The sequence below is a fragment of the Gastrolobium bilobum genome, unplaced genomic scaffold (assembly GCF_033153095.1).
Source record: "Gastrolobium bilobum isolate Gb01-03AN ecotype WA unplaced genomic scaffold, APGP_CSIRO_Gbil_v1 utg2351, whole genome shotgun sequence".
Lineage (NCBI taxonomy): Eukaryota > Viridiplantae > Streptophyta > Magnoliopsida > Fabales > Fabaceae > Gastrolobium > Gastrolobium bilobum.
This window is the reverse complement of record NW_026897581.1, coordinates 225,498-245,666: the sequence shown is the minus strand read 5'-3', so window position 1 is coordinate 245,666 and position 20,169 is coordinate 225,498. Positions and strand designations below refer to the sequence as shown.

The 20,169-nt window shown below is 30.5% G+C and overlaps 1 protein-coding gene and 1 pseudogene across 1 annotated transcript; both read right to left on the bottom strand.

The window, feature by feature from the left end:
* Window positions 1-3,258: 3,258 nt before the first annotated feature.
* On the bottom strand, window positions 3,259-6,871 carry LOC133308244 (COBRA-like protein 1; annotated as a pseudogene).
* A 1,627-nt stretch (window positions 6,872-8,498) lies between these two features.
* LOC133308248 (probable cinnamyl alcohol dehydrogenase 6) lies at window positions 8,499-12,350 on the bottom strand. The gene is made up of 6 exons (XM_061508855.1): window positions 12,142-12,350; window positions 11,942-12,055; window positions 11,518-11,745; window positions 9,650-9,938; window positions 8,993-9,146; window positions 8,499-8,849 (listed from the first exon to the last, which is right to left on the bottom strand). Exons 1-6 carry the CDS (start codon window positions 12,234-12,236, stop codon window positions 8,650-8,652), a joined length of 1,080 nt encoding a protein of 359 aa, XP_061364839.1. The 5' UTR covers window positions 12,237-12,350; the 3' UTR covers window positions 8,499-8,649.
* Between the last annotated feature and the right edge of the window lie 7,819 nt (window positions 12,351-20,169).

Here is a 20,169-nt window from a genome sequence, read left to right as displayed (position 1 = left end):
TGGGTTGTAGACGTACGTACATCCTGCATTCCTCTGGCCAGCAGAATAGTTGACACACATGACATGATTATCTGCTGGATTGCACTAATTTGGAACTTATATTGTTAAACTGCATTTAGAACTTATATTGCACATGTAAGTGAGCTTGGGGTGGAGAAATCCTTGAGGACCCCTTGTCTTACTGAGATTTCTGTTTAGAGATTCACCCCACGTTTGGGGCACATATTTCAGGTTCAGGTAACTCGGGGGTTGAGACCTCGGGCGGCAGGAGGCCGGAGCTGAGTTAGACATTGCTGCTTATACTGTTATGATTGGATGCTGGCATGTTTTCTGCTATCTTTATGATTATGTTGTTATTGTTGAGACTCTGTTGGGCTTGTTGCCTTATTTGGTGAGCATGGGGGTTATCCATGCCACATTGATTGACTATGTCTTATTTTGAATTCGAGTTGTATTAATTGTATCAGGATTATGGTCCGGACTGCGTGTTGTAGTTTCGTGACTTAGACACTCACATCTTTATATTATGAGGTTATTCAATTTACATAGTTGTTCATTGCAATTACATACAGGCAATGTTTTGAAAAAGAATTAAGTAATCAATTTGGTAAATGATAATGACATCATAATTGAAAAGAAAATTATATTACGCATTTTTATATTAAGCGTGGCTTAATATGATGACATGATAACAAACCGAGTATACACGGGGTATTACAATATTCGGATGGTCAACGGCCACTACTGATGGCCAATGATTTTAATTAGTAGACTTAGATGTTAAAGTTACGCGAATGCAATATATCAGATGAATGATTTGAAAATGTTTTAGAAAATATTTTGGAAAAAGTTTACTCGTATTTTTATAAGACACTTTATTATTCTTTTAAAATAAAGTTTTCCGCTATGTATGCTAAATATCATGTATGTTAACAACCAGAGTACTACGGGGTGTTACAGCTTCTGTTGCTATGTAGATGTCAGCATGTGTTACTATGATGAGTGCAAAAGGACACTTTCAATAGGCTCAATTTAGAGTGGTCGAACTAATTCTACTCTATGAAAAGATTCTGTTGAAGGTAGCTTTAACACTCGAAATTATTGGGATAATGAAACTCTACAGACAATGAATTATAGAAACTCAAATCAAGTTTTTATTCATCCAAAAAAAATTTCTTTATTGTCTCGAAAAATTATTCTAAAACAAATTTAAATACATTGATAAAAATAAGTTTTATAACTGAAAATAAAAACCATTCCAAACAGGGCCTATGTAAGACATTACACCTACTAAAAAAAGATATTACGTGTCTCTTATTTGCTCCTTTTACATAAGGCTTACATATAGTTCAAGTCCAATTATAAGTTGAACACTCTAAAGGAAGTGAACCACACAAATGTTGGGATAGGCCAAAAGCTGAATTAAGCGCTTACTATCAGACCAAAATTTATAACTCTAGTCTGCGACACATTTTTTTTTGTATTTAATTTCATCAGCATGAATCATGTATCAACAGGCTTAATTGCTTTACCCCAACAGGCTTTAGACAATTTAGCATGAAAGAGCATACAACAAATGTTGACCTTAATCTCTCTTCAAACTCATTGTTTGTTGGAGTATCTTCGGTATTTAAAAAGTGTTCACTTAAAAAAGACTTCCCCACCATTATTTAATATATCTTCAATCTGAGACCTAGGCTCTCAGCAAGATTGAACCTAGAGATGATGTAAAAATAGATTTATTGCATTGTGACTTAAGCATGAAATTTATATGGAACAAAGAAAAAAAAAATTCTTTGCAAATCGAAGATCCTATATGGACTAATTAAACACCTAGGCAATGGTACAAATATTATTCTTTCACTGTATATTGATGACATTCTGATTCTTGGTGATAATGTTGTGAAAGTTCAAAACCTGAAAAAGGTTTTAGGACATGCAATTCGAATCCTTGGCATGAAAATTTCTCATGACAAGAAGAATCATGGATTATACTTATCTCAAGAGATGTACTGTGATAAGGAATTTGAGATTTTTAACAAAATCTATTGGCACTTCACCTTCAGGTCATTTGAAGTTCTCAACAATGCCCTACAAGTGAAAAATACAAAGATGAGGAAGAAGTTTCCTTATGCATATACAATTGATAGCTTGATGTATGACATGTTATGCATAAGGCTAAATGTTGCTTACGCAGTTATTATTGTTAGCTGTTTCTCTCTAATAGCTTGTAAAGAACATTGATATTCGGTCTAGTGACCCAAATCATTTCTGGATTTTTAATAATAGAATATACGGAATAGCCACTAATTTATAAGGTTATTGAAGGGATCCAACTTTGATTAGATTCAGAGATTTGGCATCTCATAGAATCCATTAATGTATCCTTGGCAACGTGTACGTTGCATTGTGTATTTGTGTTAATTTACTGATTTTATTTATTTATTTATCTTGTAACTTCACTAATATCACTAGCTTTGATTGATATATCTATATGTTATATTTCAGATTATCCATTATATTTTATATCATGATTCTCATGTTGAATGCTGACCTTTCTCTGGTTTTGCAGCTTAAAATTGATGGTAACTTCATGTATTTTTTGGTTGCTGTTGCCGCTGTAGTGGTAATTGATATGACTCCTAGTGTTTCTTTTTTAATTCATTGCAATATCTTTTATTTAATTTTACAATGTTTTTCACTACACCAAAAGTGGGATTTAGCGGCGGTTTAAACCGCCCCTAAAAAATCCAGTGGCCAAATGAAAAACGACTCAAAAAATGGTGACATTAAATAATTTAGTGACAGTTTAGAGAAACCGTCGTAATAACCGACACAAAAACAAAAACGATGCAGAATGCATGGAAACCGCCATCAATTATTAAAAAAAAAAAAATTATTTATAGCGACGGTTTACAATCTCCGCTGAATCATGTAATCCATATTTTTTTTTTATATTTTTAATTACATTTTTTGGCAGGTTTCAATGATTATAATTTATTTTGTAAACATAAATATTTTAAACAGCCACTGAATTTTATAATTCATTTAAATTATATAATTTAACTCAAACTTTTGCAGAAATTTCATTGGTCATAAATATATTCATTATTTATAATCAAATCTATTATTATAACATTAAATATATAAAAAAACTAAATACAAATATAAAATAAATACACATAATAAAAATCAATTTAAAAAATCTAACAATAAAAATTATTAGATCCAAATATATGACAAACAAAGTACACAAGTCTTCTATTACAAATTAATCATAAAAGTAACCACATTGTCAATACAACTACAAATATTTAAACATAAGTAATCTAAAATGGCTGATGAGTAGCAGAATGTGAAGGTTGAGCACGAAAATGTTGCTCCGCTACCTGCATTAAAATTAAAAGAATAATATTTTTAGCACAAATACATAAAAAAATAAAATACTTACAAAAGAAATAACAACTTACTTGATCATCAATAACAGTAGTTAGTTAGTTCAACAGGTATAGGTATATTTTGATACAACAAAATAATGCTTTTACATTACATACTTATAAAATAAAGTTAATCACTATAAGTTTAGTTTAAGCACATTTTGATTATCATGATAGTGTCCAGAACAATATTGTTACAAGTCATTACAATAGATTCTAATCAACAAGCAAGAGCATGTTTTTTAAATTAAATATTCTAATGTAAAAGATGTATATAGAATTATTTTAAAAAAAAAGATAATGTAAAAATATAGTGACAAGATAATGTGAACAACTACATGGCACAACGAAAATTACGGTGATGGTCAAGAAAATCTTTTTGTCCACTCTCTTGTCATATTCGAAAATATAGTTTGCTATTTTAACTATAACCCTCATTGCTATAAATGCGACAAATAACCAGAGAATGATTCAAGTAATAAAACCGAAAAATGATAGAAAAAAATAAAAATATAAGGTAAAAGAATGATACCTTGGTCTTGATACTTATCAAACACTCTTTTCCTTTTATGCAATACTGTATAGAGAGCATGATAAGTGACGGAGATTAATAAAGGTGTCACTCATAGGATTCAAGTTGCGTGAAATAAATGGAAAAATGCTTCTAGCATAACTTGTAATTGTAAACGTCAATTAAACTCAAAGAAAAATCCTACCGTGCAGCTATAAAACCAGCTATTAACAATTGTAGAAAATATTGGGTGATGAAATGTGTTTAAGAGCAAAAAGCAAGTGTACTGTGGATGACGATATATTAACAATAGATCAATAAAAAAAAATCATGTGAAATTCTAATAAGTATTCTCATAAGTAATCGTTTCATCAAATCATCATAGCTAAAATCTTAAATAAAATTCTAATAAAAATAAATTATTAAATGGAAAGGAACATACTAAGGAAACAGGTCTTAAATTCTCAAGTGTAATACCAATTCGGATTGATCAATTTCATGATAATTTTTTTTGAATAATTATTTATTTTTAAATAATTTATCTATATAATTTTATTATAATTATTAATTTTTAATACACTATATGTGATTATTTATCAAATAAAAATTTAATATTGTGAATAATATTTCAAATAATGTATAATATTTTAAATACACGATATGTGATTATTTATCAAATAACATTTGTTTAGCTTTCAGACAATAAGAAGAGAATTCAAACCCATATGAGATACTTGTTCTACAATTAGATGCTGCAAATTCAAAAGACAAACCAACTACACATATTAGAGAGGTCAGGGTAGAAAGACAAGGAAAGAAACTTGGAACCTGATTAGTAAAAATATCGCACAAATTTAAAGATAAATCATCCACTAGTTCATTAACTTATTACTCATTTCTCAATTCCTATCCTACTTCTACTTGTGGATTAAAGAAATAGATTTGTGTTACTATATCTCCACACCACATTTTCTTAAAAAAAAAAAAAAAAAAGTAAAAAGGAAAGAAACATGAATCCACAATATAAAATTCAAGTGAGAAGAGAATAGAAGAGAAAAAATATAAAGAAATTAAACAAGAAATTGTTTTCAATTCTTTTTTATGATTAATAATGTCCAGAACTACATTGTCTATATGTCAGAGTCACAAAGAACTTACTGATAGCTGGAACTTGTCTTCGTCCCCCAAAATCTGAGGAAACAGTGGGATCAACATCCAGAAGTGGATTACAAGTGTAACCAGGACCTGGGGCCATCAATGTAAGATTATTAGGTGCTTGTCCAAGTGGGTTTCCCCCAAGTTGCGAACTTCAAGTTCAAATAAAGAGAATGACTTCAAAGGATCAATAGCCCATGCAGAGAGAAGGTCACCATTACAGCAATGCTCTGACCTGTTTTCTGTGACATCTGGAGTGAGATCAACTATGATGGGATCTTTCTTGCAAGAATGTGGCATCTGAGAGCCGCTATAAGATGAGCAATTCCCTCTATCAGTTGCAACGACACCATTCATTGACCATATCACTTTATTGTTAGCCCATATCCATCCTAGTTTCCACCCAGGTTTGTCTACATGGCGATATTGGTAATAGTTTTGAAGGGTCACCCTTCCCTGTTGAAAACATTCAAGGCTTCATGGTAGATTCTAGTTGTGCTTCATAACTTAACATTATATATACGCAAAATGATAGAACTTAATCAATTAGTTACAGTCAAAAGAATCAACTCGAAATGCCTTTAATTAGTGTAATTTTCAGATCAACTTCATACATTGGATCATTGGCTAAGTTGATTGGAAATTTTGAAATTTCATTATGTGATTCATCGGGGCAAGTTCTCATTCTTGTATCCCTAAGACATTATAGTATCTTTTTTAAGTTCAAGAACTGAAGATGAAAATATTTGCTTTTAGGATTTATTATAGTACTGTTCTTCTTCAAGTAAAGAAACATAGAAAGTAGATAAAAGTGTGCTGAGTGGCATCCTGAGTAATTTTTGCTATGCTTTGTTGACCATAATCGTGAAGCAGCTAAATATGAGGTTCAAAAATCAAATTGCGGTTTCAAAGGGTGATGGTACTGACCAGATATCCATTGTCTGTCCGTTGGTAAATGTCAAAAGTTACCGAAATGTTACCATTTGGATCCCACGGGTCATAGCAATCTGCAGAAAAGGTTGAGAACTAAATGAGCAAACGAAAGAAGACAAGAAAAAGTAGAGTTAGCTAGACCATGGCATCCACTGAAAACAAGCAGCAAAAAAAGGAAAAGTGCAGTGCCTGATAAAGTACACACAGCAATCAATATTTGTAATTTGATAGTAATTACTTTCACTTAACATCTCTTTGTACACTAGCAATATGGTAGCGTAAGTACGTAAATGTTTTAATAAAACTAATCGTAATAAAGGATGTATAACAAACATCAGTCCTTCCTTAACATACGTTGAGCACTAGTTTTACTTTAATCCTTTATTGCTCTTCTTCTAAAGTTGTACTCTCTCAATCTCTCTCTTCTTTACCTTATAACTAGAAATACAAATACTGGTTTGTAAATATAAATATAAATATAAATATTAGAACAAAATACTTCTAAATAACTCTTATAACTAGCATAAGTATAATGGATTATAAACTTTTTCCCAACATCTTTCTCCCAAGGTGGCTGAAACATTCCAAGGATGTGCATGTTATTAACTTATATTTTACTTCTTCAAGTTAAGATGCAATCTCCCATTCACAAATGAACAAATAGAGGGGAGGAAATGAAAATACCAGAGAATATAAACAATTCAAACCTGCAGCATAAAGTTGTCTTGAAGAACATGTCGTACACCATGCAATGCAGATGACATTCGCAAAAGTACCCACCCAAAATTTCAAGTACCCATCCAAAAGCTTCATCAGTTTCTGGATCAGCTTTCATTCGCAAAGAAACATTCACCCACGTAGGGGCTATTTCCTCAAGCAGGGACTCATAATAAAGAAAAATCAATGCCTCAATGGAAGATTATTAGGCTTTTAGAAAAAGAAGAAAAATCTTATAATAGCTATAACAGTAAGAATATTACAAATAAAATCAATGTGGCAACACATGTAAAGTGCAAACTATTAAATGAGACTACACCTTCTGAATGATTACAGGAGAATTGCCAATGGGATCAACATCAGTAACAGGACCCTTCTCCTCAGGATAGAATTTCCTAATTATTTTTTCATTTTTAGCTGGTCTTATATAGAAAAATGGATACCTTGCTGTTGGGTTCCATAAGCCAAATTAGGCAAAGGATTTACAAATATGTGGTCAGGTTCTGCCATTAAAATATATATGCACCAACAATAAAAAACAATGTTTTTTAGGTTTTGCTATTGGAGAGCATAGCATATCCAAAAGATATCTCGAAATATAGCAAAAGAAATTAAAATATAGCAGAAAAAGTTTATAATCCATTATAGTCATTATCCCTTTGGGCATTTTATCAAGCATGTAATGGGCAAGGAGACCTGGTGGATGGTGCTGCTGAGAACGGTTTGTGGTAATGTTACCATAAAATGCCAATTAAATTCTCACCTTGTTATCCTTCAAATCCAAAAATCTTCCAAAATGGAGCGAAGATCGAAATCAGTATATTAATTAGAAAATCAATTTAAAACCTAGCGAAGAAGAAAGAAAGAAGATGAAGAAAGAAAATACCCAAATATCTGAGCTTAGATAAAAAAATAGAAATACGGTGAACAATCTGAGGCTAAAAAAATTAGGAAATGTTTTTGCTGCGAACAAGGAAAAAAAATGAGATACCAATGGGATACTTAGCCTCAGGAGAGAGAGAAAAAAATATCTTTAAGTAGCTTAGGGGCTTTGTTAATCACTAGATAAGTAGATATAGAGTCGGTTTCTAAATCAGCCACTAAGACACCGCCTCTATATCCCACTTTTTTTTGTAGTGTTTCCTCTTTTTCTTGTTTTCTTTGAATGTTTCAGTTTCAATGTGGAAATCAATATATATTATGCAAGCCTCTTGTTGAAGCAAAGAAGGCTGGAGATGGCCCTGTTAGACAACCTGCATATGATAATTACATTATTTGCATCATTAGGACACAGACAAGTAGGTATTGGGGTTCAAAGTCTTTGTCAGTCATCTGTTTATTAATATATGTCTCAATTTCCATTTTCTCTCTTCAAATATCTTACTGAATGTCCTCTATTATATGATCTTTAAAATTACAGGGTAAGGTTGTTCATTCATTCCAATTTCGTGGGAGCTAGAGAGAATCTTTCACACAGGTAAAAAGAATAGCAAAATAAAATAGTGCATTTTCACCATGTGCACAGCATATATAATAAGGTTGTTTCATATCTTCTCCGTTAGCACATTACAAAAATTATATAATCAGAGACACCAACCATGTCTATTACTCGCCAACTTCGTCAGTCGTCACTTTTTACTTAAAAAGTTTTTCGGGTCGAGTTACGTGGTTCAAGATAACCATAGAAAATATTTTATGTAAATTGTTTTTATCCCAGAGCTCGAGGTAGGAATATAAATATAAAACAAAAATTGTGCAGAAAATTAAATGCGAAGCACTTAAGTAGTATACATAACACACAACCATAGAATACATTAATGGAGCCCAAGTTTCATGTATCAAATAAATACTACAAATAAAACTATATGAACGATTCGCCAGTGACAATTAAAAAGGCTAGCGTTTTGAGCTGCCAGCAATGTCAATGACGAAACGGTAGCGGACATCATTCTTAGCAAGGCGCTCCATAGCCTCGTTGATTCTGTCTGTTGTGATCAACTCAATGTCACACGTGATATTGTGCTTCGCACAAACGTCCAACATCTCCTGCGTCTCTTTTATTCCCCCTATGATGCCACCTTTCACTGATCTCTTGCCTGTCACAAATGTTAATCAGTGCTATGATCACCAACTTTATTCTAACTTTATTTTTTTTTTTTTTTGTGGGTCTTATAAATCGACCAACCAAAGGTGATTAATTAATTAGCAAATACACGGGTAATTAAGGGGTTAATGTTACCAAATATCAATGGGAAAGCAGGTAATTCGAATGGCTTGGACGGTGCACCCACGATAAATAAAGTGCCGTTTACTTTGAGCAATTCCAAGATGGATATGAGAGAGTGCTCTGCTGATACAGTATCCAAAATGAAATCTAGGCTTCTCCTCGCACCCTGTCATCAAAAAAGCCCAAATAAATTTTCTTCAAATTATTTCTGCATCGCGATGACCCATTAGCCAAAGCCCAAAAACACAATCCTGTAACGTGGACCAAATATCAATACATAGGTATGACATGAAATAGGCTTTTTGACCTATGTAATGTGAAAGTTGAGACATTTCATCGATTTTTTTTTTAAATTTAATAATTTAACATGAGTGAAATGTACATAGAAAATATACACGTTTAAGTCTATGTGTGATTTATGCAAATCACTCTCTCCACAATGCGCATAGGAGTATGCATAATTTGAATGCACATTATTAGAATATGTATCTTGTATTGGGTTAACTTTTACACAAGCCTCGTATAAAAGTGATGCACAACTTAAAGGTGTACATTTTCAATATGTGTTTTATTTGCATTAGATTGATTGATAATTTGTCAAACAGATAAAAAAAATTTATTTTTTTGTATTATATGGATCAAAAGACCTATGAAAAAAAGCTAGCCAACCTTCAATTGGTTGGGGTTGGAGCTAACAATGAAATCATCTGCTCCCAAACGCTGCTTAGCCTCTGCTTCTTTGGACGGAGAACTGCTGATAACAGTAACATGGTGACCAAATGCCTTGCCAAATTTGACAGCTATATGTCCAAGTCCTCCTAAACCAACCACCCCAATCTTTTTGCCTCCTGATTCTACCAAACCGTGCTCTTTCAATGGATTGAATACTGTTATGCCCCCACACAGTAGAGGAGCTGCTGCGTCCATTGACAGGTTTTCCGGAATGTGCACCACATATCTTCACATCAAAATTTAATATTCTTAAGAAACAATTCATAATGAATAAACCCAATAATGAAATTAAAAATTTAAACGGAACCATACAAATCCCTAAATATAAGTTGCACTTCTTACTTCTCTAATTCTCTTTAGTCTTTTCCCACTACAATACTCAAAGTGGCAGGATATTTATTTACTCCGAATATTCCTCATAAATAACCTTATTTATTATTGACTTGTAAGGACTGTAGTGTGAAAAGACCAGACCTAAAAGTTGGGACCATCACTGGCATTCGTGGTCAATATGGTTATTGTTGCTTATTGGAGGACAACATAATGGTCCTTGTTCCAATGCTTGTAGAGTCCAAAAAAAAAAAAAAAAGTTGGACCATCCATTAAACCGCAATAATATGCCTCAGCCAATCACTTCAACGACTTTCACTTGATGACTTTAAGGTAGTGTTTTTGGGAAAAGATTTATTTTGGGATTGATGAGAAAGTGTAAATGAATATTGAAAAATATCACGTTTGGTTCAGGTTTTTGAAAAAAATACTAGGCAAATAGGATAGATGGAGAAATGACTTTTGTGTTGATTTTTGGATGAAATTCACTGTTACAAAATACTACTTGAGATGTGGTATTTTGAGATAACTGGGGAAGTGAAAAAACAGGTGCGAAGTTTCTCCCGAACATAGATTTTGCAAATTTAAATAAATTTCCCTGTTAATATTTTGGTCAACCAAACAATTTTTTTTACATTTTCTTACCAAACTCATTTTTCAACCATTTCTCTAGTTTTCAAAAAATTTCTCCTCAACCAAACACCCGAAGCGATTTTATCTTCTCTTAAATGCTATTTTTTATTTTTCAGAAGATGGAATCTCAAAAGAACTTCAAGAAGATCCAGGTTCGTTTGGATGAATTTTTATTTTTATTTTTAAAAAATTACTCCTTGAAAAAAATCTGTTTGAATATCTGTTTTTTAAAAAATAAAAATTATTAAAAAATCAAATATCTATTTTTTTTAAACTAAAAGTGTAAATTTTTTTTAAAAGAATCAGAAATTAAAAACCAAATATTTTTAAAAAATGTTATATAAATTTAACTTTGGTAAAAAATATTTTTAATATAAATAAGACAAAAAAATTGGAAAGTAAATCCAAATGAGCTCCAACTATACGATTCAAAATAAAAAATATGATTATCAATATTTTAGTATGGGGTTGATTAGTCTCATGTAGCAAGAAAAATATCAGTTCTCTCCGACTGAGAGAAGAAACGGTGGAGCCCATCTAAATTTAAAAATAAAAAAAAATCAAAAAAGGAATGCACGACTTTTTATGTGAGAGCAGAAGAGAAATTAATTTTACTGCAGCAGAAGACTTTGATTTCCCTTTTAGTATTTTATAAAAAAAATTAGTTGTGAGTACCACAATTTCAATTAAATGAATTCACTTTAAATTTTTTAGAGACATTATGACTATTTTTTTTTTTTTTTTGTAATGGACTAAATGAGACGGCAATTTTTGTTAGAGACTCAAAAGTAGTTTTACACAAAAATATATATAAATAATGATATATATAAATAATGATCAACCTGTAATCAGCGACGAACATTTCGGAGTAGCCCCCATAGGTGATGCTGCCATCCCAGAAAACTCCGTTGTATGAAAATTGCAACTGTTCGCAATAGTTCTCTTGATCGCTCTTGCAGTACTCACAATCCAAACATGTAGCTGCCAAACACCCCACCCCTACTCTCTCTCCTTCATTGAAACCCTTCACTTCGCTCCCCATCTTAGTTATCACCCCAATGATCTCGTGCCTACATATATCCACAAATATGAGTATCTCCGTAACATTGATTTTGCGTTGAATAGAGAGAAAAAAAGACAAGAGAATCAACAATTAAATGAACTTAATTTAAAAGTCATTAAATTAAATTTGTGTGGATCTATTCACTTTTATGTTAGTTATGTAACTTATCACTAACACTTCCATATACAAATTTAATTACTTACCCGGGTACAACAGGATACATAGTGATGCCCCAGTCATTTTTAGCATAGTGGAGGTCAGTGTGGCAAATCCCACAATACAGGATCTGTATGGTCACATCATTAACTCCGTTTTCCCTGCGTTTTCATGAAAGATGAGGTTACTATACATCAGAAACAAGTTTATACTTTTCTTTTACATTTCATAAACAGAAATTAGTTACCTTCTTTTGAAGGTGAATGGGGTAATCTTGCCAGAAGAATCATGAGCTGCCCAACCAGATACGGTTTGTGTGTGATTTGGTGTAGTCTGAGCCATAATACAGAATGATAGCTAGAACCAAACACAGAGCACAAGAGTTCTTGGTGAAAGAACAATATCTCTTCACAAAAACTTTTTGGGACTATTGAAGCAGTGAAATAAGTGATAGAGAGATAGTCTTGGTGGAGGAGAAGAAATTGCAAACTTCCCATTTTATAGAGAAAAAAATTAGAAATCGTCCATCTTTCTTTTTTTTTGGATCTCTAGTAAAAAATACAGTTTTTATTTTGGTCCTTTACAAAAAAAATTAATTTTTGATTCTTCTGCAATTTCAGTTATTTAAAAATAGGGAAAAGTTCAACAATACCCCAGTGGTTTGCTTCAGAATCATTTATGTCCTGTGGTTTTTTTTCTATCACATATGCCCCTGTGCTTTGTAAAAAATAAGAAACCACAGGGGTATATGTGATAAAAAAACATACCCTTTTACAAACCAAAAGGGCATATGTGATAAGAAAAAATTACAGGGACATAAGTGATTCTGAAGTAAACCACAGTGACATTTGTGAACTTTTCCCTTAAAAATATGATTCCTCATAAATTTAATTTAATCCTTAAAAAAAAAATTAATATCGATATTTTTTTATATAAAAGATAAAAGCAAAGATCATATTTTTTATTAGTGACCTAATAATTGCTTTATTTTTTTTTTATTTTTTTTGAAAAGGACTTGGCTGGTTTCTTAGCACCAACAGATTTCACGGTTGTTGTGTCAAGCTTTATTTTTTTTGGAATTGTCAAGCTCTTTATTATTATATTAATGTTTCGTACACATTTTTGTGGCACCTACTCACGTGACACATAAGTCGTAATATTAAAATACAAGTACAAAAATTAATTATAATTAAATAATAAAAAATTGTTATATGTGTACTCTTGTAAGTTGTAACAATTTATGTGGCCAAAATTGAAAAGAAAATTAATTTCTAACAATGTTTTCGTCTCCTTTCTATTTCTCATCTCTTTTTTCATAAAAATTTTACAAATACCATTAATACTCACTTGAACGATAAATTTTCTTTTCCAAAAAAAATATATATATATTTGCCATATATACAAGGCAAGGACATATGTATTAGTATCTTTTCTTAATTATAAAATTAAGAATATAATTAAATTAATGAATAGTTTTACTTTATGTATCTATATATATAAGATTAAAATTATTTTATACCAGTATAAATTATATTTCTATACTTAGTCAATAATAAAGAATTAGAATAAAATTAATAATTCATTTATATCCAATAATTTACATAATTAAAAAGTTAGAGTCTTAAATATAAGTAAAATTAATTTAAAAATATAATTTATATCGATATAGAATAATCTTAACCACATATATATATATATATATATATATATATATATATATATATATAAAATTAAACTAGAGTCTTAAAAAATTATATTTTCTTGAACTTGACTTGACATTCTCGCTCAATAAACGTAGAATATATATAAAGTAAAGAGTAAATATTATTTTTGGTTCTCAGCAAATTTTATGATGCCCGCTTTAGTCCCTAGCAAATAAAAAGGTTCATCGTGGTTCCTAAAAAATTCAAAATGGGCTCATTTAGTTGAAATTGTGGTCCCTCACAAATTCAAAAAAGACCCTTATTAGTCCTTAAAAGGACTTAAATGGATTCATTTTGAATTTTTTAGAGACTACGATGGGCCTTTTTATTTGCTAAGGACTAAAGCGAGCATCGTAAAATTTGCTGAGAACCAAAAAGAATATTTACTCTAAAGTAAACTAGAGTCTTAAAAAATTATATTTTCTTGAACTTGACTGATTCTCGCTCAATGAACGTAGAATATATATAAAGTAAAGAGTAAATATCATTTTTGGTTCTCAGCAAATTTCAATGTCCGTTTTAGTCTCTAGCAAATAAAAAGGCTCATCGTGGTCCCTAAAAAATTCAAAATGGGCGCATTTAGTTGAAATCGTGGTCCCTTACAATTTAAAAAAAGACTCTTATTAGTCCTTAAAAGGACTTAAATGGATCCATTTTGAATTTTTTAGAGACTACGATGAGCCTTTTTATTTGCTAGGGACTAAAATTTGCTAAGAACCAAAAAGAATATTTACTCTAAATAAACTAGAGTCTTAAAAAATTATATTTTCTTGAACTTGACTTGAGGCATTCTCGATCAATAAACGTAGAATAAAACGAAAAGATTTTCCTTATTTTAAACTCATTAATGGAACAAAGTCACAAGTCACGAGGCAATAAAGAAAAAAATAAAATAAAAAAAACTATACTAGGAGTAGGATCTACTCAAATATCTTTTAGCCTATAAAACAAATATCTTTTATGTTTTCTAATAATAATAATCTTTCACATAATTTTTTTTTTTTTTGGTACATTTCTTTCACATAATTAAAATAACTGAAGTGGAAGTCTGCACAGTAAAACAAAATTTTCTCATGTGCAAAGATTGAAATACTTGTCAGCAATTTTATCTTTTTTATTTTAAACCAATGGATCCCGCTTGGTTATAAAAAATAATTATCTTATGTCAATGAGACATAAAAAATTATGTCATTCGCTTTTTAATTTTTTTATTTTAAAAAATAATGGGACCCACATAATTTATTTTTATGAATGATGCAAGCTATCTTCTATTAAAGGAGATTAATAAATCCCTAAAATAATATACATCTTCTTAAATAAATAAAAGGAAAAAAGTATCTAATGTTACTTTAGATAATTTTGTCTAATGTTTATTGAAACGACGTCGTTTTGAGATTGAAAAATAAAAAAATTAAAATGATAAAGACTATTATGACCTTGAAATAAATTATAATTATAAAAATAACATAATTTTTGTCCCAAAACGACATCATTTAGAAGAACATTAGATAAAGTTATCTAAAATAACTTTATAAAAACAAACCATAAATAAATAAAGAAGGGGGAAAAGAGTGCGACATCACTTCTATGAAAGTACTAGGAATCTCTTCAACTTTACAATATTGGTCGTTGTAGATCCCGCAAGTTTATATTATATATTTAATTCATAAAAGAGTTAAACTATGACCGAATGAAATGTTAGTAAACTAAATAGTTGAACCGAAACAACCAAGAAATTTTTATAAAGCTCTTAGTAAATATATTATAACTATACAATAAAAATTGTTATATGTGTATTCTTTTTGTAATTTATGTGCTAACAGTAATTAGGCAAGTTTGATTTTTAACAACGTTCACACCTCATTATTGTTCATTTCTGATCTCTCTTTTTTTTATGAATCTCCTTTGAACACTCAAATCACATATTATTCCTTTAAATAATAATAAAAAACTTACCGTATATGAAATGATAAATGCATTAGTATCATTTCTTAATTATTAAGTTAAAAATATAATTCAGTTAAAAGATAGTGCTATTTCATCTATACTAAAAACAATGAGTAAGGTTACACTTACAATTTATTTTCGCTTACAATCTCTTATAATCATATATTAATTGTTGATTTTCGTGTCGATCAATGATTATTATTTATTATGAATTAATAATTAATTAATTAATGAGTTTGATTTATAAAAATAGTAACCATTGATTTGTGGAAATCAATAATTAAAATATGAGTGTAAGTAGTTGTATACAAAAATAAATTGTAAATATAACCTTGCTCAAAAACAGTTTCATTTCTTAATTACAAAATTTTGTGATCTTAAAAAAAGAAGATTTTTTTATTCTAAACGGTAGCTAAGAGTTTTGTTACGAATTTTGCATAAACAAAGATAAAGTAATCTAACCTCTAAATACGTGGATCAACATAAAAAATTATTTCAGTTTAATTAGTGGCTTCAATAACTTGGTATGTAGAGTTTTACATCTCATATAATCCTATCCTAATCCAACTAATCGAGGAATTGATATACCAATAGATAATATCCAAATAAGAGAAATCGCTTTCATGAAGTTGCTTGGAATCTCTTCAACTAACTTTACAATTTTGGCATGTTGTAGATCACAGTTGATTTACACACGGAGTTTCACACCGAAATATTATATTATTATTTAGAGTTCATTTTTTAAAAAAATTTATCTCATATTCACCGAAATAATATTATTTTGAGTAAAAATCATTACGTATTTATAATTTTGATTTATTGAAGGATTATAATAATTTTTATCATTCTAATTTCTTAGCCTTTTAACCTTAAAATTATGTTATTTTGGTGAATATTAAATAAATTTTTTTAAAATAATTTTAGAAACTTTATAGCCTATAATAATTCAGAAAAGAGCTAAACTGGGATCGTATGAATAGGGGTGTACATGGATTAGATCGGTTTACATGGGCCTACGGCCTAGTCTATATTAGGCTAGGTTTGGTCTATTACAAATAATAAAATGGAACATGTTTAGACTTTTAAAAAAACCTATTTACAAAATAGGTCATAGGTTTTTTTTGTACATATCGAGCCTGTAGACTTATAGGTCGGCCTATATCATACTATTTATTTTAAATAAAATAAATAAAATTATTATTTTAATAATTTTAAATAATAAAGTAATAATAGTTTAGTTATTCTTTTAATTGTTGAATATTTAATGTGTACACTTTTTCTACAGCCAATGTAGATAACTTATCTATATTGAGCTCAAAATTACGTCGTTTTAAGGCGGAAATCAATGTATTTTATAATTATGATTTATTTCAGGGTTATAATAGTCTTTTTTATTATAATTTTTTATTTTTCAACCCAAAACGATGTCGTTTTGGGAGCAAATGTAGATAACTTATCTACTTTCACTGTAGAAATATTAAAGCCATATTTAATAAGCTTAAACAGACTAATAGGCCTAGGTCAAGACTTTTATTTTTTATATATAAGTCAGGTCAAACTTGTAATTTAGGACCTACACAGGCTAACAGGTCAGGCTAAACCCAATATTTTTTACATAAATCTGATATATTTAAGTTAAAGTCTAATCTAGCCTAACCTATTTACACCCTTATATATGAACAGCTGATTTTCTTTTAGCTCTCAGAAAAATATATAGTTGAACGTTGAACGGAATCTATCCAGAAATTTTTAGACAGTGGGGGTGAAAAAAGGGTGTAGTCGATAGATATCTCTTAAAAAATTTAACAAAATAATTTTGAAATATCGATTGACATTTTATATCAATAATATGAAACATTTTTCTCTTTAAATATGTAATCAATGATAATTTAGTTATTATTTTATCATGTAATTAAAGTTGAAATATTTGTAAAACATTAAACAGTAAATAATATTTTAATTTCTTTCAATAAAAGACAAATTTCTTTAAACTGTAGACAATTTTGCTTGTTATCTTAACTTCTTTGTACTTCTTATGTGAATTCTTATAATGAAAATAAGTATTTGAGAATTAATATTCTATATTGTGGTATAAATGTGTCTTGGAAAATTAATTATGATGTTAAATAAAATGTAGTAGTATCATTAGATAAAATTAACTAGACTATTAAATATTAATTAATATTATCATTAAACGATCTATGTGCTAACAAAAATTGGTATTTTATTTAATAAAATATTAAAAACATTAAAAAGTAAACAGTATGTTTTTGGTATCAAGAAAAAACCATTTACCTTTTCAAAATAAATTAAAATAATATTTATTTTTTAATCTATTTTAACAAATAAGTATAGTAATAAGTAAATAAAAATTTAAATATATAATTATTAAGTTTTGATCATGAATCCTTTAACCCCATGTGTGCGTATCAAATCATTATAGTATTAAACGCATCTAGTATTTATCCTTAATCACTTACTTAGCATTAAGATAATCTTATGATGTGTAAGATCGTGAAATAATAAGTTATTGTGAATAAAGATGCTTTATAGAGTTTTTGTCCCATCGGAAGAAAATCTAGTTCAAAAGCTCAAGAGAAAGCAAAAAAAAAATAGTGAAATCCAATGTGAGTTGGCGCTTGGGGCACCAACCTAGCGCTGGAGGTGCCAACCTGGTCTAGGAGCGCCAGTGTCAACAGTGCCCTCTGCTCTCCACGCTTGGGGCGCCTCAAAGGTTTCCTTTACTCCTCCACACTAGGGGCAACGTTATGGCGCGGCTGCAGGAAATCAACAAATTTTAAATCTAAGGTTCTTAATTGGGTCATGGACCTCATTCAAGAATATAACTCAAACCTTACACTTAATAAACTAGGATATCAAAACTAAACAGAGTCAATCATCATGTACCAATTCCAAATGATCCTTTAAAAGATTATCAAGATAATCAATGTACCACTAACATTCTTGGCTTAAAGCCCTCAATTTCATTACAAGCATTGATCTTAACAAAATACAATCAAAACATCAATGCCTTTCTATAATTGGCTTCTCATTTTAAGATATACAAGTTAGACCATATATGTATACAACTCAAAACATGTTGATATACAAGTACATATACAAAATGGTCCTAACATGCTATCACCACCAAAATAAGCCAAGTCCAAAAAAGAAGATCCTCATGCACTACATTGGTTTCTTTCCGTGAGAAGTACCAGCTTTTTTCCTTTGTATACCTGAAACATAATTCCTAAACAATGTTAGATAATAATCACAGTAAACTCAGGGGCCTTGGAGATTACTCTGCCCTTAAGTTCACTTGCTTGCATGAAAGGTTAGAACAATATGGCATAATATAACATCATATATACATCATCAAAAAGGCAACCTAGAGTTGATTAATTCGTACACCCAGTATACTAGAACCACTTAATGAGACGTTGCTCATCAAGTATCCAGATGGAACTTCCAAGGGTTTTTAACCTCCTAGGATAATACCCCAAAAGGCAGCCTATGCTACTTTCTCTTGGCAAATGAACCCACTTAGGCATAATTTCCCTCGGTGTACCCAGTACATCAGGTTCACTCAAATGAATCACACATCAATTGAGCATCCATATGGAACTCATAAGAGTGAAACCTCTTTGGATACATCCCTTCAAAGGATAATCCATACCATATCCTTTTGGACAATAAACCTCAATCAATCAACTCATGATTCTATGGTTATAAGTGCAAGCACATATATCACATATCCAACCTCTAGTGCTTGTTTATTGGATCATACACCAACAAATAACGACTCTATAGGAATACACATTACACTATAATCTAACAATCCACTCTATCATTCAAACAATAAACATTTCCCTAAAAAGGGGTATGGTGGAACAATAAGAAGGGCTAGTGCCAAGGTCCAAAAGTTTAGCTTTTATCAATTTGCTTCCAAAGCTTTCTTTTACTTCAATGGTCAACTAATCACAAATCATCAACTATTAACCTATTTCAAGGTAATTTAACCATTCAATAACATGTTCAACACATATATTTATCAACTAACATACTAAACCAACAACTTTTAAGGAGTGGGTACTTACCCCCATGTCTTGAAAACCCTAATATTCGACCCTATCCCAAAGTGGGTCCCAACATAATGTCACCACTAGAATCAACACTCCTACAACAAATATACACACATCACCCATCAATTTCATCATACCATGAGCTAGTGAGAAAATCCCAAAATTTAAGAAACCCTAGGTTACAAAATCCTCAAGAACTCAAGAGAAGTTCATGGGTTCTTAACTCCAACCTCTTAAGCATGACAAAGGAAAACTCCAAGCTTCAATGGGGACAAACTCCTCACTATCTAGGTCCCTCAAAGTGGCGCACCCCACACTAAGAGAAGGGTGTGTTTTCCAAGATAGTTAGAATGGAAGATGGAGGTATACGTGGGGTTCATTTGCTCTCAATAAAGGGTCACTCCAAGGAAACAAGAGGGAGATAGAGTTTTTGGGTTGTCTCACTCACTCTTCCCTCTTAGTCGAAGCTTAAAGGGGAGGAATAAAATGAAAATTGTGGAGTTTAAGGGGGAGGGGACTGTGGGTTTTGGGAAAGAAAGGAGA